At 41.1% G+C, this 21,111-nt stretch overlaps 1 protein-coding gene across 4 annotated transcripts in view; it reads right to left on the bottom strand.

Annotated features, from left to right (window-relative positions):
• The window catches only part of LOC140562076 (diacylglycerol kinase delta), a 106,179-nt gene that overhangs the window by 39,342 nt on the left and 45,726 nt on the right, over positions 1 to 21,111 (bottom strand). For 2 of the 4 annotated variants that reach the window (XM_072687455.1, XM_072687457.1), the window contains exon 1: positions 4,640 to 4,854. The exons of the other annotated variants lie outside the window; for them this stretch is intronic. In XM_072687455.1, coding sequence (XP_072543556.1) covers positions 4,640 to 4,807 — 168 coding nt within the window. In that variant the 5' untranslated portion in view covers positions 4,808 to 4,854. Of the gene's footprint in view, positions 1 to 4,639; positions 4,855 to 21,111 lie in introns of those variants that run through there. 4 annotated transcript variants of the gene reach the window in all.

Raw genomic sequence — 21,111 nt, 5'->3', positions numbered from 1 at the left:
GTTTTCTGGAGCAGCACCGAGGAGAACATACCCACCTTGCTCTGTTTGGCTACTTTATCGTCTACACTGAGCATTTTATCACAGTGTAGGAACATTTAGGTATTCTGCAGGAATTATGTATGTACTTATTATTTAGGTGGACTGTAGTTTGCTGTAGTGTTTGCTTTTGATGCAGTGTACCTTTGATGCAGAACACTTTTTAAAATATTGTACTTTTGATGGAGTGTATTTCTGATATAGTGTACTTTTTACAAAGTGTACTTTTTGATATTGTGCACTTCTGGTGTACTAAATTTTTGATCCAGTGTACTTTCTAATATAGTGTGCTCTTTTTTGATATAGTGCACTTTTAATATAGCGCACCTTTGATATGGTGCACTTTTGATGCTGTGTACTTTTTAATATAGTGTACTTTTTAATATAGTGCACCTTTGATATAGTGCACTTTTGATGCAGTGCCCCTTTTGATGTAGTGCACTTTTGATATAGTGTACTTTTTAATATAGTGCACCTTTAGATGTAGTGCACTTTAGATGTAGTGCACTTTTGATGTAGTGCACTTTTGATGTTGTGCACTTTTGATATAGTGTACTTTTTAATATAGTGCACCTTTTGATGTAGTGCACTTTTGTTTGATGTAGTGCACTTTTGATATAGTGTACTTTTTAATATAGTGCACCTTTTGATGTAGTGCACTTTTGATGCAGTGTACTTTTGATATAGTGTACTTTTTAATATAGTGCACTTTTGATGCAGTGTACTTTTTAATATAGTGCACTTTTGATGCAGTGTACTTTTTAATATAATGCACTTTTTAATATAGTGCACTTTTGATGCAGTGTACTTTTTAATATAATGCACTTTTTAATATAGTGTACATCAGTGCATAACATTTCTGATGTAGTGTATTTTTTAATATAGCATACTTTTTGATGCCGTGTACTTTTGATGCAGCATAGAGCAGTTTATTACTTGTTTTTGATGCAGTGCATTATTTAAGGTAGCGCACTTCTAATGCAGTGTACTTTTGACGGTGGGCTTTTTGAGGCAGTGTAGAGTAGCCTTTCCTCTGCTTTTATATTTAGTGTAATTTTTTAGGCTAAATCTTAATAAGAGCCAGAGCAATTAAACCCGGCGCCCACAGCTACACTCTCTCCCTTAGCTAGTAATTAACCTAATGAAGTAATTACATCCCCAGCTGCAACTCTGTGTGATTGTGTGTGTGTGTGTGTGAAGAGAGAGGGATAGATACTGATTCCATTCTGAGCTAGCTTGGAGAATAAAAGACTTTAATACCATGTGAGCCCTGCAATAAGTCAAAGGCCTGTGTTTTTGCAAGGGGGTATTATATACACACACAGACAGAAGTCATGCACTGCTGTTTCTATGCACTCATTTACTTCTGTATGCCACTGTCTCTCTAAAACTGTAATGCCACTGTATTATAGTTTTACACCTGTTGAAAACATCATATGCTCTTTACATTGTGTGAACATCTCATTACTGATTGACCAATAGAAAAGGCACAATTACTTGCAATATAATAAAGTCAACCTGACATTAAAACCACAAACCAGACAGAAAAAAATGGTTTCACCTCCCACCACCCTCCCCCAATCCAACCTATCATTAAGTGAAAATGCTCAGCTACCTCAGAGACCCACCCAGATATTGTGTTTCACTCAGTAATACGTCCCAGTATAGAAGGGAAATGGGAAATGCTGCATGATTCACAGTCACTTGAGTGACACAGCTGTCTAAGCCCTGGCCTTAACAATAGATCGCTGGTTTGATTCCTGGTGATGCCACAGCCAACTGTGGTCAGGAGGCTTAGACAGCACGATTGGCCTTGCTTTCTCTGGGTAGGTAGGATGAGCCCTCTGCTCCCCACAACACTCAAGAGTAATGGTAGACAGTGCTGGCGTCCTCTTAGCTGAAGTAACAGAACTGACAGTAAGTGTTCTCCTCTAAGCATGTTCAGCTGTCTAATGGCTGTTAGCAGCAGTTCCAAAGGAAGCCGTTGGCTGGTTTCATGTGACTCTGAGGAAGCATGTGCTAGCCCTGACCCTCTAAGCTCTGGTAGCATTGTGTGATGGGGAAGTTCAAACTAGTGGGTGGGAATTGGAAATGACTAAAATTTAGTTATAAATTTTAGTCATATAAAATTAGACTAAAATTCTCCTTTTCCACCAAAGTTCTCATTTTGGAGAAATGGTCAAGAGAAGGCAACTATATAGACAACCTAGCCACAAAGAAATGTTTTATGTGGCTTCAAGGAACGGATATGAACCAGCCACTTCTGGTTTTTAACCCCAAGCCAAGAACTATCACCTGTTCTTTACAATGTCATGCTAGAGCACTATCTGAGGGACATCTGACTCTGCTCACAGATGTGTGAGTGTGAACTAAAGGGGAGAGAAATGCTTTCAAGTTGTAAATGGGTTCAGGGGTCTAGCCTGGGTCTCTTGAGACTAGAGGATAAAACAGCAAGTGAAACCTTTGAAAAACTAAACGAGCCATCAACACCTGAACCCGGCCTGAGGAGTCGTCCTGCGCACCAGCATGCAGCAGCCGGCCTAGTTAGAAACGGCAAACTGTGATATATGGGTGCATGATGTTGTTTAATTGATACTTGTCTAAACATGGCAGACATGGTGGACAGTATGTGTGAAATTAAGTGAAAACACATTGTGCTGCCAGAAGAAATCTGACCATTCGACCTTGGACTCCACAAGACCTCTGAGGGCATCCTGGTGGTATCTGGCAGCAGATCTTTACAGAGTCCTGTAAGTTGTGAAGTGGGACCTCCCTGGATCACATCAATGACCCTGACGCCGGTTGACCAGTTGTCCTTTCTTGGACCATTTTTGGTAGGTACTGACTACTGCATACCAGAAAAACCCCACTGGACCTGCCTGATGTTTTGAGGATGTTCTGACCCAGTCGTCAAGGCTTTACAGTTTGGTCAAAGTGGCTCATCCACTTCATATAGATGAAGTTAACCAATGGTCAGTGGTACTAATGTTATGGCTGTTTGGTGTACATACACAGCTACAGCAGCAGTTGTAGACCCATAACCTGGATTCCATCGGTTTCTTTACACAAGTAGTCGCACACAAAGAAAATAGGCTGCATCGACACAAGCACTGTCTGTAAACCTGCTTTTTTTAACCAGCATTATGCCATTATGTGCCATTAATTTTCAGTGGATCTGCGCCAGTCTATTCAGAAGCTATTCAGAGAGCACAGCTTACTGTTTTCCTCTTTACTGAGTGATCTCTCTGCCAGTCGAGTGAATGGCTGGCTATATTTATATGCAAAGATTGAATAGCTGACCACGACACTGGCCAATTAGTGCTCATTTGGAGAGAGGAATTCTCATTGTAAAATTCAGGTAAATGTACACACGTTCACCTGTGAAGTCTGGTAGGAATCCATGTGTACACCGAAGTGTGATGTATAAGCGTGTGTGTGTGTGTGTGTGTGTGTGTGTGTGTGTGTGTGTGTGTGTGTGTGTGATGGCAGATTCTCTACAGACTCCCTGTAAGTCTCTGCAGGCTTTTCATTAATGCTGCTGTAATCAGATCAGTGTTGAGAGAGAGTTCTGCCAACTCAGATAAACGCCACACACACACAAACACACACTTAAATATGGGACAGGCACACACAAATCAAATAACACACCCATAAGCAACTGTAAATATTACACAGGGGCAAAATAAAAAACACAAGCCCCTTTGATCTTCTCATTCACACTATTAGACAGCAGTACGTGAGATAACAACAAAATACATGATAATAATATATAGTAATAATAATTTTTTATTTAGTCTTATATATGACAAATACTTGTATAACTGTATTATTATTATTACTTTTATTATTATTATTATAATGTAATAACAACACACTATGAGATTTACTCTATATACTACATATATACACAATATGTCCAAATGTTTGTGGACACCCCTTTTAATGAATGCATTCAGCTGCTTTAAGCTGCATCCTTTGCTGACACAGATGTGCAAATGCACACACACACACACAGCTAGTCAAGTCCCTGTAGAGAAATACTGCTAACAGAATAGGACTCTCTGGAGCAGATAAACATGAACCTATTGGCACCATGCCTAATGCCAGGTGTGAGCTAGAGGGGTATAAAGCTACCTAGCATTGAGCTGTGGAGCAGTGCAACTGAGTTCTCTGAAATTAAGCACGGTGCTCCATTCAGTACTTCTGGGATGAGCTGGGGAGTTGGGGATGAGGTGGGGTGATGATCACTCAACATCCTGACCTCACTAACGCGCTTGCTTTCACTGAATGCAATCAAATTCTGACAGCAGTGTTCCAAAATCTAGTAGACAAGCCTTAATCCCTGGACAGCAGTTTTGTTACTCCAACAAAAACTTTTTTTTTAACCCTTGATTTCGGAAGAAACAATGAATGTGAAGGTGTCCCAAAACTTTTGTCCATATGTATGTATTAAAAAGCAATGTATTTACCCTTTCAGTTGTAAAGACTGAACTGTGGCGCTCATGTGAAGAGAAGTACTCATAAAACATGCTAAAGCATGTTGCAGTGACTGTGTGTGTGTGTGTGTGTGTGTGTGTGTGAAATGCAGAAGTGCAGTTCTAACCTGTGAGTTCTCTCCAGTTCCTCTCTCTGTTATGGAGTTAACATTGTTGCCAGAGCAGCGCTCCAAAAAGTCCTCCTCACTCAGTATGCCCCGGTCATTCAGGACCCCACTGTTACAGCCGAATCTTAGCGGCAGACAACACAAACCGCTCGGACACAGCCTGGCCATGGCTCGCACACACACACGGTGTTACAGCTAGCTGCACTCCACATGAATAAACTTTTCACACTGACTTCCTCCTCTGCAGAACACACACCCTCTTACAACTTCCTCTTACAGGTGAGCAGGTAAGCCTAAGGATCCGCCTAATACCTGGGACCGCCCACTGAGACACACACTCACACATACACACACAGGTGTGCCAAAGGAAAGGCTATAAATAGACACGGGTAAACCAGTCGAGCAAGCTTCTTAGTTCATTGAACAAATGGATACAAGGAAGAAAAAGATACTCCTATTGGCCCTTGACACATGTCAATCAAATAAACAGGAAGCACAATAGGAGGGCCTCTCGGAAAGGGAATGTGTAGTGTATTTTCTCTCTACAGGAACCTCTTTAGGACACGTGCTAGACAGAATTATGGACATTTCAATGGCTGCTGATTTCTGTGGCTGCACTGTCTTTATGACCTCTTATAACAGAACTGTTCTACTATCTCCTGTTCTACTATCTCATGTTCTACTATCTACTGTTCTACTATCTCATGTTCTACTATCTACTGTTCTACTGTCTTCTGTTCTACTATCTCCTGTTCTACGGTCTCATGTTCTACTATCCGAGAGCTACAGCACTGTTCTACTATCTCCTGTTCTACTATCTACTGTTCTACTATCTACTGTTCTACTATCTCCTGTTCTACTATCTACTGTTCTACTGTCTTCTGTTCTACTATCTCCTGTTCTACAGTCTCATGTTCTAATATCCGAGAGCTACAGCACTGTTCTACTATCTCCTGTTCTACTATCTCAGAGCTACAGCACTGTTCTACTATCTCCTGTTCTACTATCTCCTGTTCTACTATCTACTGTTCTACTATCTACTGTTCTACTGTCTCCTGTTCTACTATCTACGGTTCTATCTACTGTTCTACTGTCTCCTGTTCTACAGTCTCATGTTCTAATATCCGAGAGCTACAGCACTGTTCTACTATCTCCTGTTCTACTATCTCAGAGCTACAACAGTGTTCTACTATCTCCTGTTCTACTATCTACTGTTCTACTATCTACTGTTCTGCTGTCTCCTGTTCGACTATATACTGTTCTACTATCTCCTGTTCTACTATCTCAGAGCTACAGCACTGTTCTACTATCTCCTGTTCTACTATCTCCTGTTCTACTATCTACTGTTCTACTATCTACTGTTCTACTGTCTCCTGTTCTACTATCTACTGTTCTATCTACTGTTCTACTGTCTCCTGTTCTACAGTCTCATGTTCTAATATCCGAGAGCTACAGCACTGTTCTACTATCTCCTGTTCTACTATCTCAGAGCTACAACAGTGTTCTACTATCTCCTGTTCTACTATCTACTGTTCTGCTATCTCCTGTTCTGCTGTCTCCTGTTCGACTATATACTGTTCTACGGTCTCATGTTCTACTATCTCAGAGCTACAGCACTGTTCTACTATCTCCTGTTCTGCTATCTCTTGTTCGACTATCTACTGTTCTACGGTGTCATGTTCTACTATCCGAGAGCTACAGCACTGTTCTACTGTTTCCTGTTCTGCTATCTCCTGTTTAAAAGATTAGACATTTTTAATAGGCTGGTCTAGGCCAGTGAACAGTGTCGAGTTAGGTTTTGAAAAATGGACTTGACTAAGATGCTGAGATGCGACTGAAAAAAAGGAGAAACAGCAAACAGATCAGACAGAAAAAGAAGGAGAAGAAGGGGCTGAGCTGAGATGGCTGTCTGCCTGGCCTCGTCTGCTCGTCTCAGCTTATGACTTGAGTTTAATGAGATGAAACACTGTTGCTCTTTTACTGACATAAACACAGACACACACACACACACACACACAAAACAGAAATTAGAACGAGAACACAAGACAAACACAGTGAGAGGAATAAGAACTCTCTTTCCTTCTAAAGGTGGGCGATACAAACCTTTAACACCACGATATTTGAAGACGTTTCATGGGACTGGGGGGTGGGGTGGTGCACTTGCCACCTTAAGTGGGTTTTAGTTTATGCGATATTAAGCATAAACTAAAACCCATCAGTTGCAAGACACTCCCTTAAGTGTGCAACAGTCGCTTGCCTGTTCAGTGCTGAGTAGGGGGGTAACGGACGATGCGGTTCAGAGGTAACGCGACTCGGTTAGGAACACAAAGTCATGCAGAGCACTGTCTAATTGGTGTCTGATATGAGACCTGTTTTTCCTGCTGTTCTGAACTGTGATGTTACACCCAGATATCAATCAGATCAATCAGCAAAGTAATGGTATTGGACATTTTTCAACCTATCCGAATATGCGTCCTCCGATCGCCCGATATTTATCTAACTTGATCCAAATGTCTGGAGTTAAGGAATATAGCAGCTCTGGGAGAGGCTCCTCAGTCACAGGACAGTGCAAATGCAGACCTCGGGCATGGCTTTAGCATTAAAATCCGCTCTGTGTGCTAAAAGAAAACGTCATTCTGCCGCTTTTTCACAGAATCTGACTCAAAGTCGCATATTTGTAAAAGCTAAATATGTGTGAAACTAATGTGCCTCGTGGGGGAAGCAGAGTAAAGACTTTTAACACCACTAATACTCAAATGACACTGCGAGTCCATCCCTCAGCCCCAGTACAGGCAGCATCAGAACACAGCAGAGCTAGCAAACACCATTAACCACACACACACACACACACACACACACAAACAGTGCAGACCACATTTCCCTAGTACAGCAGAAGTGTTAAAAAGTGATGGATTGTTAGGGCTAGATAAGCAGCTCTTTTATGTTTTAGTGTTGTGCTTCCACTTTGAGCTCTACAGTTCAGATCTGCACTATACTGCACTGCACGATGATGCATAGCCAAGTTGCTGGAAAGGTTAATGTAGCAACCCTCACCCTTGATTGACCCTTGATTGTATCCATTTTACTCCAAACTGCAAACTGGACTAGCTTCTAATAGTGCTGAATAATTTATAATGATAAGTACTCTATATTCTACACAGCACACACGCTTTACTGGTAACATCTAGTTGTCCTTTTGAGACGTTCAGTTAGAAACTGCTGCGCTGGTGCCATTCTTCTTGACAAGCTTGTGCACTCTTCACTGGAGATATCCTATACCACAAAACCTCAGGCATGAAACTGAGCACTGTCTAAGACTTAGAACCTAGGTCATAATCTTTCCAATCTTTAATTCTAGTGCAGCAGCTAGGGGTGTCCGATCCGATCCAGGGGCAGATCCAGGCATAATGTAATGGATCAGGTACTGGCTATTTTAATCTCAGTCTAGTTCTCAGTATTTGTTTTAATCACCGTGTTCAAAGAGCCATCTGGTGTATCTCGGAAGCTCTGTTGGACCGGCAGGACAACCGCATACCTTTCTTTGTTTTTGAAGCAGCACTGAAGAGCACATTCAGAACCGAGTGGTGGCTAATGCTAATGCTAACACACACACTCTATAGAAACCCAAATCACAGCACATTCACCCAGTATAAAACAGTTATTTTAGTCCAGAGTGTACTACTACTACTACACACACAATCACAAGCACAGGAAGTGAGCTGACTGCAGTGTTTTAAATGAGCTGGGAGCTGATTGGTCAGGGAGGAGAGTCCGACTGGATTATAAGATATTAAACACATTGAAAAACATTGAAAAGTCTCTAAACTAAATCCATCAGTCCAGAAGGTCTCATTATAGAAACTGCTACTAAAAAAAAAGTTTTAATTAGTAGCACATCTTATCTAAACGGTGGGGCTGTATTATTTATACAAGCGTACAAAAGATTGGACTGGACTGTTATCAACAAAGAGTCTTAAATTATTTGCTAACCAACAGATTTAGCGGGTCCCACAGGGTTCTATATAGTGACCTATAACTGATGCTAATTATAACAATAATGCAGTTAGAAGACGGGCTTAAATACAGGGTCTAAGAGGTTAATGTATGCGGGTGTGTAGTTAATTAGTTGATATATTGATAGTATAGTCTTTAATTAAGCTCAGTTGGTTCTATTGCATACATTATAGATTAAAATGACTGTACAAAGAGAGGGATTAAATAAATGTGAAGCAATTAAAATGACCAAAAGAACGATCATTTGCACAATATTGGCTCTGAATCATAACAACATTTGATATCAGTTATCGAGTTATCATGCATTGACTACAACATCTACTTTAGTGGACAACTCCTGAGACTCCACACACAGAATCAAACTTTCCATAAGGTCTAGTCTTACAGACTATACCTGCAGCAGTGACAGACAGGGCTGGTCATTAAACCTGCAATGTCCAGTCACTAGAGGGCAGCAGTGGCAGGCACTGCGAGACGGAGAATACCGCAGTCATTTATAATGCCTGCTCAGTATCAGCTCTGCTACATATGCATACTCATGCAAACCACACACACACACACACACACACACACACATATATGTATATATATATATATATATATATATATATATATATATATAAACATGTCACCAGTATACCTACACACACACACACACACATACAGACACATATACACACACTCCACTATGCATACAATCAGGTATACAAGGTTATGAGGCACACACGCGCACACACACACACACACACATACACGTTTACACATGCACACCTACACTCACAGTCACCTCTGACACTACACAAAAGGTCCAGGACAGACTGATGGCATGCAGGGTTGTCATAGCAACAGGCCAAGTTCTACACTGGCCCCTGAATGTGCACTAAGACTGACGAAGATGAGACCATTTCTCACATACACGCGTACTCACACACACATGCATACACACAAGGTTCTCACACAGTGCACTCAGGGCCTGTTGCCCAGTGGTAAAGAGGCGGCATGTCACTTCCTGAGCGAGTGTGAAATGTGTGTACTCAAGAGCATCGGCAACATGGCAACGCCCGGAAACATATGGGGCTTAGCGGGTTAATCTCTTTCTACAGAGCCCTGAGTCTGCACATACAGACACACACACACACACACAAACACGCACAGTCAGTACACATCAACTGTGTGTCTCCACCGAGTGTGACAGCTTGAGCATGCTTATTACCAACAATGAGATTCTTACTTGAGCTTTAATGTGCCAGATAAAAGTCTCTCCTCCATCTGTTCTAAATCCTTCACAACTAAACTTAGATTGGATTCGGGAACACGCTGAGGATACGGAGTTAAAAATGAAAGTCCTGCTGGGTTTTACATCCAGACCATTGTCATCCAAATGGGCTTCTTCCACAGCTCACAGTTTGTCTCCAACTCGGAGTGGAAAGTTTTAACCTGTATAGTTTAATTAGCTGCAACATCCTAGTATAGTTCAGGAGTGTAAGTATGTTGTCTATGTGTGTGTGTGTGTGTGTGTGTATGTGTGTGTGTGTGTGTGTGTGTGCAGACGCCACTTCTAATGAATGCATTCAGCGACTTTAAGTTGCACTCACTGCTGACACACACTTGTCTAGTCCCTGTAGAGAAGCACTGCCAATAAAATAAGACTCTCTGGAGCAAATCAACAAGAACATATTGGCACCATGCCTAACGCCAGGAGTGGGCTAGAGGGGTATAAAGCCCCCTAGCATTGCGCTGTGGAGCAGTGGAACTATGTTCTCTGGAATGATGGTTGGTGTTTCATCCAATACTTTCAAGATGAGTTGGGGAGTTGGGGGTGAAGTGGGTGTGGTGATTATCCAACATTCTCGTGTTGCTGAATTCAATCAAATCCTCACAACAATGCTCTGAAATCTGGTGAAAAACTATCCCTGGACAGTAGAGACAGTTACTCCACCATAAGCAGGATAAACTCTTTTATTTTTAATACCCATAATTTCAGAAGAAACAATGATTGAGCAAGTGTCCCAATATTTTTGTCCTTATAGTGTCCAAAATGACAAAAGGCCATGTTGCAAAACAAAATACACAGATTAACCAAAACATTAAGTTAAACGCCTAACATGCTGAAGGTCTTTTGCGTGCCACCAAAACAGCACACTCTTCAAAACCTATGAAGGTGTCTTGCGGTATCTGGCACCAAGATGCCAGCATCAGATCCTTTAACTCATGTCAATTGCGAGGTGGATCTGCCACGGATCTGCCGATGATCCAGCTTTGGATCCGATGCATCCTATAAGAAACGCCACACATGACCAAGTGTTATAAAGGAAAACCTGACTCATCTGACAAACTGAGGCCACTGCTGAAGCCAAAGCAGCCTGTTTAGCTCCTGCCAAGACTCATACTGATAAAGGTCAAGACTTGGGAATCCATACTCTGGTCCAAAGTCAATCTTTATGGAACTGACGGCATCCTAATTATATGGCATCGCAAGAGGGAGTAGTATGTGAACCGTGCTTGGTTCCCACAGTGAAATTCAGCGGTGGTAATATTCTTATATAGGGGTGTATGACTGCTTAAAGTGCAGGGGTGGGGGTGGGGGTGGGGGTTGAGTGTGTCCTTTATAGATTGCATCATAAATTCTCAGATGTTCTGCACGATCTTGAAAGAGAAGATAGGTTGTTGAGCTTTTTTTTAACATGGCTATGACCCTATACATTCTTCCAAGACCACGTGTGCTGCATTCTAAAGAAACAACACAGTGAAAGTGCTGCAGTGGCCAAGCACGTCCCCCGACTTCAACCCTATTGAACACCTTTGGGGAATTTTGAAGAGACATGCTCAATAGCACGCATTCCCGTCAAGCATCGAGACACTTAATAAGGTTATCCTTCAGGAGTGGAACCGCATGGACGAGACAATATGCTGTGAGCATGAACCTTTCAGTCTTCAGTGTAGTAATTAAAAGTAAAGGAGGTGTACTATAGTATGCTCTTAATCAATGGTGTACTCATTTTTGCAATCCTTGATTTAAGCAAAGTTTATTTAGTTTATTTGATAGATTTTAACAACATATCTTTCTTGATTTAGGGAGTGTCAGTGTCTCTTCGCTTTCGTAACAATGAGAAAAGCATCTCAAGTCAAGTCAAGTCAAATTTATTTGTATGGTGCTTTTTAGAACTGTTGTTGTCACAAAGCAGCTTTACATAATTAGTAAAGTAGTTCTTAAAAATTAAGAAATAACGTAAGAAGACATGAAGGATCCAAGACCCCCAGTGAGCAAGCCAACGGCTCAAAACGCACAAAAGGCATGTACTAAGTCTCTTAATTAATCATGCGTGTGTTCTGGGTGTAATGTGCAATAAACCAATCAGCATAGCAAGTTTATTAGGTTAAGGTTAACATACTGTAAGAGTTGCCCAGCTCATTACTTCAGCATTAAGTACATATACTGCAGACGCCTCTTCTGATTCTATTCTCTATTTGACTAAATATTAATAATTATCAAAAACAATTGAATGAACAACTTATTGCATCAAGTGGACGCAGGCCTCCGTTTTCCATCATTCCAAAGAAGCCAACAGCTGCAGTATGAAGGCAGACGGTCATTCAGATGAAGTGCTTTGAGTCAGACTAAGCTCAGGCTTACAGTCATTCACAAAGCAAAACTCCACACTGACGTCTCACAGAGTGCGAAACCTTACCGAGAAACTGTCTCTGAGAAACAGTTTCAGCAGGGAGCCGTTCCAGCACACTAACACGTCTCAGCACATGTATAGAACGCACTGACTGGGAGCTGAATCAATCATATGAGGAGCCAGTTAAATGGTGCATTAATAAAAACAACCCAGAGTAGCAGGATAGAACCCTTTCAAAGACAATAAAGAACCATCAGACACTAAAGGTCCTGCCAACTGCCAACGTGGGAGCCTACAAATGATTTTTATAGTGTATTATATATTATATTGTAACTATTACTACTAATAATTCTGCTATTCTTATACTGTATTATACTGCTTTTATACTTACACTCTTGTGTTTCTTTAAAGATGCACTAAGACTGAAGCATTGCCACTAGGAATGTCCCCTTCTTGACCACTAGCTGCTGATTTCCTAGTGTTTATTGCTATGAATAAATAATGACTGAAAGGGTAGTTTTGTCAAATGGAAGTTAGAGGGTCTGCTTGTCTTTGGCCTCTATCCTATGGCAGAGCTCTTATATACGGCTTGCCAACTGTACTAACTGACATTGTCAACCTGCAGTTTAACTGCTTTTGGTGTAAATATCACAGATAAGTAGGGGTCTTGCTGAGTTGAGGCATCTCTGGGATTGGGGCCCATGATCTCTTAACAATAGGATAAACTTCAGTATTTTTACCAGTTCAAAGTTGGCAACTGATAATCATTTCAGTTAGTAAAGCACTGCTGAAGTAATGATGAAATATTACATTCAAATCTAAAATATAAATGTAAACATTAGCTGAAGAAACACATAAACAGAATTGTTGTCCCGGTACAAAAAAAAAATACTGGCCACAAACAATATCGATAAGATCAGCCATAAAATGTGTGATTAATAAACCTTTAGTTAAAAATCAGATTTCACACTCACCACACTTTCTATAGTCATTCTTTTAGAAATTAAGCACCTCGCTGACCTGCTTCACAACTTCACAACTTCACAACGATCACTCAATGACGCAAACCCTCAGTCAAGCACTCAATTACTCACTCCGTCACTTAACTACTCAGGTTTAGCAGGATGACGATTCTTTACAAGGACCTTATTAGTACACAAATTGCTTGAGGTGCTTCGCATCAGTGGCACTGCGAGTACTTGTTAGAGTTATATTGAGACGTATTAAGAAGGGGAGTGTTTGAGGTCTTGCTGGTACACGTTCTCTCTTCATTACACCATGAAGAGCTGCACACGCAGTTACCCCCATAAACATACATAACTGAACCAATAAAGCCGAACTCACAAATCCTCTGAACATGCCTGTGTTCGAGTCTGAACAGGAAGATCTGAAAATGAAGTGTGATTTATACATATATATACTATATAAATCACACACACACACATATATATATATATATATATATATATATATATATATATATATATATATATATGTGTGTGTGTGTGTGTGTGATTTATATAGTATATATATATATATATAAATCACACTTTATTTTCAGATCTTCCTGTTCAGACTCGAACACAGGCATGTTCAGAGGATTTGGCACGTTCAGAGGTGGGTTTATACAACTCTAGCCTATGCCTGGCATTAGGCATGGTGCCAATAGGTTCATTTTTATCTGCTCTAAAGAGTCCTATTCTATTGCCAATCCTTCTCTACAAGGACTAGACAAATTGTGTGTGTGTGTGTGTGTGTGTACTTGCACATCTGTGTCAGCAATGGCTACAACTTAAAGTAGCTGCATACATTCACTAGAAGGGGTGTCCACAAAATTTAGACTTATAGTGTATATAGACTTATAGTGCATAAAGATGATGAAGATGCAGGGCCACACTGCTACTGCTGCTACTGCTGCTACAGCAGAGGTTTCTAATCTCATTGTGCAGAGCTGTCCACAAATCTGCCTCTCATTCCGCATAATCCCTCACCATACTGAGACAGAGAGAGAGAGGGAGAGAGGGAGATAGAGACACACACATATATATATATATATATATAGAGAGAGAGAGAGAGAGAGTGAGAGATGGGGATGGGGGGGGGTGACTTAAATTCCCAAGAAGGGTAAAGATAGACAGGTGGAAAGAATAGAGGGATGGGGAAGAAGGAATAAAAGACACTTCAATGGCTGATTCCAACACACACACACACACACACACACACACACACACACACACACACACACAGATGCACACACACACACACACACACACACACACATTTTGTATGTCCAACACACAAATGAGGTTAAAAAGTTCTAACATCTTAACAGTGTTGGAGCAGTGAAGAGAGCTCTGCAGTCTAATGCATGTCCTTTGTGTTCTATACAGAGAGACAGAAACGGTGAAATACCCAGAGTGCTGTAGAGGCTGACAAAAGACACAGACATACTCACACACACACACACATACACAAACACACACACAGCTCAATGAAGGCCTCGATTGGAGTTTACCGTGAAGAGTGGGCGGGAGGGCAAAGTCTAACTTCACAGCACTTCACAAACTACACAATACGTAGTCTAACCTTCACTTTTTCTGAGGTTTGGGAACAAATTAGAAAGGATGAGATGCACCAACAAAGCAGCAACATGCATTAATAAAGGTTAGGGCTTTTAATTCATCGGCAGAAATAAACTGTTTAAGGAGGACCAGGAAGAAAACATAAACAACTGAAATCAGATAATAGTATAAAGGGCTGACATCAAGTCCGCTATGTGAGTCTATGTGTTTATGCAGTCAGGACACTCTAACATTCTAAAATAACTGACGTTTGGGAGAAAGACCACGCCCGAACTCGTCCTCTCCATTATAATGTGCCCCGTAAAACAGCTCCACTCCCTTCACCTTCTTTCCATGAAAATTCATACCCCACCGCCACCCCAGCTCCCCCTTCTCCTCCAACTCATGCTCTGTCTCGGCTCGGCAAGGGAAGTGGGGGTCTGGCTTTAAGTCTCATCAACTGACACCCCTCAGGACTCCAGGCCAAGTTTCTCAGCCCACAGTGAGCACGGTCTTCACTTCAGAAAATGATGCATGCAGTTGTTCAGTGTTCTTTAAGTACTGATGATAGATAAGCCTTGCCTTACATCATTGATAGGGGTGCAAGGATTTGTGTATTGTCAGCTGCAGTTCAGTGTGTGATACTAAGATGTAGGGATGCACCGATATCGGTGCAGATATTAACAGAATTAGCTGAACCGATACGTTTTCTGAACCCCATTCCCGCACCACCGGTATTCTAGGCTTCATAGGTCAGGATCAGAGTCATCTAACCAGCGCCATCGACCTCTCATCAACTCTCAGCAAGTATTCCAGCTCGGAAAAACAGCTAAAATCCACACACATCACCTTCAGCAGCCTGCTCTGTTTACTCAAGAGCAGTGCAGGAAGGAGGGGCGAACACTGATTTGAAGTGTCCAAAATCTACAGATTACATGTTTTTTCACTAAATATCTGTAGATTTAAAGATTTAAAACCCCCCTCGCCATAGCTTTGCTGTTTCTGCCGTTTTTCAGCAATAGAGAGAGATGAGAGCTGAAATGCTCGGTTGGAGACTTGCACCTGTAAAGAAAGACAGCCGAGAGCGAGAGGTCACTGTCACAGTTGGTCTTTCATATAAGAAGAACCGAAAAAGGGAGGAGCTGTTAGCTCCTCGAGCCCAGACAACACTGTGCCAATGTCCAGCACAGATATTAAATTTAGTGACAAAAACACAACAAACAATAATTCGAATAAAAAATAGACAGAGAGAGAGAGAGAGAGAGAGAGAGAGAGAGAAAGAGTGAGAGAGAGGCAGAGTAGGATATAGAGCGATGTCTCTCTCTCTGTCACACACACACCCCAAACACCTGTCTCCTGTAGCAAAGTCTGGCCTGAACAGCATGAGTCTTGTACAGGGTCACGCATGCATGCTCCCACACACACTGGCATGAAGCTTAGTCACGACTTCCTCCTCGAACCTGAGCAGGCTGTCAGTCATGCTGTGGTCACAGGAGCGAGCCCCTGCTGCCATTTCCCAAACTTCACCTAAGATTCTTTCTATAAAACACCACTCTGCTTCACCTAACGGCTGGACACTGAATCACAGCACTCAGCACTCTGCTTTCTGTGCCTGTACCAATTCAGTTAGAAAGTCCTGAACCTGTTCCAGTGGATCAGTGGCAGTCCAGACATACACATCCAGGCAGGCCGTGTCTCACTACACTCTCAGTCATCATATAAAGTGTAAAGTAAGTGTAAGTCATTTTCCTTCCTTTCTAAATAAGAAAAGATAGAACAGAAACTGTGTGGCTGTATGATCTACAGAAACACAAAGATTGAATGGGACTGGTACGAGCAATGCTCAGCTCAAGAGCTACAAAACTGTATCCAGACAAAATTCATTACAAACAAACCAGCTTTTCCTCAGATTGTCTTTTTGGTAAACTACAGCATTCCTCAAATTTCTTATTATTCGAAATGTATTCCAAATATTCCTAAAAATTCCCAAATGTTTTGGTAAACTGAGACAAACTGAGACATTCTCCAAGATTCCCCTTTCTACGAAATGTAACCAAAGATTCAAATATTTCAATACATTTAGTACAAATGTCTGTTTTTCTATGGATTAAATACAGTATCACAATTCCTTTATTTAGTAAACTGATACATTATTCAGATTTTTCTCATTTTTCCTTAAAACAATCTATTTTGTGGTGAATTGAGGCATTCTTCATATTTCAGTTAAAATATTTATATTTTATAATTCCATTTTTTGATAACTGAGGTATTTCTTACATTTCTTTTTCATATACAGAAAATTCCTAGAAATATATATATATATTTTGATAAACTGAGACATTTTCTATATATTCTTTATTTTTCTGAAGTAATCCCTACATTTCTTTTTTAAACAAATGTATACAGGATATAAATTAAATTAAATAAATCTAGATTCATTTTTGTGATAAAAAAATAAATAATAATAATAATGTGATGAAATAAATTCAGAACATTCTTTAAAATTATTTTTTTTCTGGTAAATTAAGACATTCTTCAAATTTCTTTTGCTATGACACACATACACACACACACACACATATATATATATATATATGTTCTGTAACATATACAGAACATATACATATTCTTGTTTGAGAAATCAAGATGCTGTTTTCTGAGGAACTGAGTCATGTCTTTAGGCAGAAGTTTGTAGCTGAGCTATGTGTTGGACTGTTAGTCAGCTGCTTCTGGGCTGGTGTGTTTTATGCGTGCTTGGCTGGAAGTGACAGGCTGCTGTGTGAAGGCTCGTGCGCTCGGCCCTGAGGGGACAGGGCTTAGTGCAGTTTGGTGTAGTGGACGGTGTTAATGGAGGCTGGCCTGCGCTGAGGCGTGTGCTGTAAGCCAGGTAAAGCCATGTTGAGTTACTGTGCGGTGTCTGCACTGAGCTGCAGGACGCCACTCTGCTTCAGAAAGAGCTCTGCTGTTACCCTCAGGACTGCAGGATCAATCAGCGTCCCCCTCCGAGCCCCAGCACCACGCGCTCATTACAGAGAGGACCAGCTACAGCACGGCCACTGGTCACAAAGCCAATTAGAGACACAACCTTAGTCCGGGTTCACTGTGCCATGTGTATGTGTTCTTTATTCTCTCTCTCACTCACACACACACACACACACTAATGACACGGAATCTGATTGAGTTAAATACAGAGATTTCACTGCAGCCACGCAGACTGAAATCCAGCTGTTTTAAAGAGGTGTATTACATTGCATATGCAGCTCACCCGGAGCAGAGAGAGTTCTTATGTGCCTGTACATGACACCCCCACACAGTCACAAACTGTGTATCTGTGTGTGTGTACCCGTTCCCATTACATCACTATCCTTTTTTAGACTCCCTGAAGTGAAACCCATCCCAGCCTCATTTTATTGAGTATAATCAGCTACCTGTAGACATGCAGGCTCACATAACCTGCTCCAATTCAATTACTCTATCCCTCTATTCAATTGCTTCTGGCTTCACTGTGGCTCAGACTTGGCTCAAATAGCCTGTATCTATGCCTGTGTGTGTGTGTGTTTGCGTTTGTTTTCAGGAATGATAATGCCCTTACTTTGCAGGAAAATGGTTCGCCTACAATATCAGAACCAACCAAATGATTCTGAATTTGTGAAAAGGGTACCGTGGAACGCCAGAGAGCACTTTTCATTCATTTAATTTCTAGCCAGAACAGTGCTTCACCCTCATAACTGCATCAGTTTTATAGACCCTAAAATAGAACCCTGTGGGACGCCACAAAACATGCTAAACTGTTACCAGATCATTCATACTGTCACAGAGAGCTGGGCAAAATCAAAATATTTTATTGCATCATGAAAAATTTTGTTATGGTGCTTATGGTAACAATATGCTTTTCTAAGTAAATGGAGAATACTGTTAATAAACACTAATTAGCTGCAGGTTTCATTGCAAACAGTGTAATTAGACTGGTTTAATTTTATTAGAAATCCAGCAGATAAAACAATTACCGTATTCAATACTGGAGAGCATCTGAATAGTAGTTCTTATGAATTTATCGCTACTGATGTATTTAGTCTGTGATTATATATATTGTGCTAAATATTGTGTATCGCAAAAAAGTCTTTTTGATCTCGTGATCTAGTATTTTTACCATATCTCCCAGTCGTACTTTCACATTTCTGCAATAATAGAAGGATTAATAACAGAATAATGAACCTAGACATTAAGTACAATTTCTAAGATAGTAGACAATCGATTTACACAGGGAGCCAGAAGAGTGTTTAGTTTCAGATCTGAAAAAATTCACTATGGTGAGTCAATACTTGGAGCTGATGAAGCAAACAGGCTGAAGCTGCTACAGGTCTCAGAACAATAGACTGATCTCCCTTAACATAAGGTCAGTCCAGACCTTAACAACATTCAACGTGTTTGGGACGACTTAGAAGGTGAGAAGCCAAAAATGCTATTTTTTAGGCCGAACTTCAAAGGTGTGGCCAGATTTTCTTGCAGATTTCTGAAATGCAAGTGAGTCTCCTGAGAAGAAGAGAAGGTCTAATGAAGGCAAAGGGTGGACTTGCTACATGGAACTGGAACATGGGACCCCAATGTCCCAACACTGTATACAAACCTGTGTGTATGTCGCTCAGGTACTGGACTGGGTGGTTCCCTCGCTGCCTCCTGTCCTGGCAGCCCATAATAAGCAGGAGATGGCACTAAGATGCAACCAAACTTTTTCTATTTCAAGTTCTGAAGCTCTGGATGAGCTCTCCATTGTGATTTACTGTTAGTACTTTCCCCCCTGTGTGTGTTTATATACTGCCCTTAAAAATATACCACTGTGTATGTGGTCACGTGATTCCACCCTGTCCAGTCTGCAACATGGAAGCACCATGGAGGAGAACTGAGCATGCCGAGCAACTCAAGCAGCTTATATGTGTGTATGTCGCTCAGGTACTATCATCAGGACTTGGAAAGCTATCAAGGAGGACCTGCTTGTCTTGTCATTAGTGCCTTTCCCTGCTGAAAAACGATTGAATTCTTCCTCTGCCGTCTTTGTCTCTGCACATCAGTGCTTTTTACAGTGTGACTGATGGAGTGGGTGGTTCCCTCGCTGCCTCCTGTCCTGGCAGCCCATAATATGCAGGGGATGGCACTAAGATGCAACCAAACTTTTTCCATTTCAAGTTCTGAAGCTCTGGATGAGCTCTCCATGGTGATTTCCATGGTTGGTAAGGAGTTTTTCACCTAAGATAGGACAACAAAGATTAACTTCACCACGCTTAAAAAAATCTAGCCAGCTAATTCTAACAGCAGCTGTCTGAACAGCTGCTCATTCCAACTTCATTAGCGGCTGTTATTGTGATCTGCGTAGCTGAGCTATTCTCCTCCTCTCACACCCTAAATCTACACTGTGGAAATTCCCTGTAGACCCCCAGAATGAAACAGGTACATCTTGAGGAAAATGAGTAGATGTAAATGCAATGCTTTTGTGACAGATACAGAGGTCCCTTTCAGATGAGCGAACTCTAAAGCTAAATACCTAAGCTAAATGTCTGACATAGTCTTCAGACAGTATAGCAAATGTAAGTACAAGAAAAAGTTAAGGAACGCTAAATAAGCTACACATATGGACACTCACCAACCCAATCATGTTAGAGCAGATGCAGGTAAACGTAAATACAGTGAGAAGTAATATAATTAAGCACTGATTTGCCGAACAGGTGTTTGATGAACTATAAATAATGCTAGGCTCCCATGAGGAGAGCTCTGGGGATGTTTTAATGAACACAGTGACGTAAAACTACTATGATGATATCCAAAGCTCTCCTCATGGGGGCCTAGCATTATTTATAGTTATCATCCAAAACCTGTTGGATGCTACTTTTTCTTATTTGTATTTATTGTAATATTAGTGTTAGCAAATAAGCACTTCCTGCCCAGATAAGGGGCTTTTTTCAGAGGGCCCTAAATCTCTTGCACAGTACTGCATATTCTGAGGAGTTTTACCATAGCAATTATGCTTCATGTGACTTTTAGAGAATAAAATATTTTTTAAAAAATACAACCACTTGCAAATAAGCTTTCAAGATCATTAACACAGAAAGCTATTGTGTGTGTATGTAAAACACAGAGTAGGCAACAGCCGTGAATCTGTGGCACGTCGTTGGTCAGTCTGCATTAGAATGCACAGCATGCATTTTCTAAGCAGTAAACAGGGCATGATGTCTTAATTTACTCTCCAGGGCTCACACACACACACACACACACACACACT

Source organism: Salminus brasiliensis, chromosome 9 (genome assembly GCF_030463535.1).
Source record: "Salminus brasiliensis chromosome 9, fSalBra1.hap2, whole genome shotgun sequence".
Classification (NCBI taxonomy): domain Eukaryota; kingdom Metazoa; phylum Chordata; class Actinopteri; order Characiformes; family Bryconidae; genus Salminus; species Salminus brasiliensis.
Note: the sequence above shows the minus strand (reverse complement) of the source record. Positions and strands in the feature narration are given on the sequence as shown.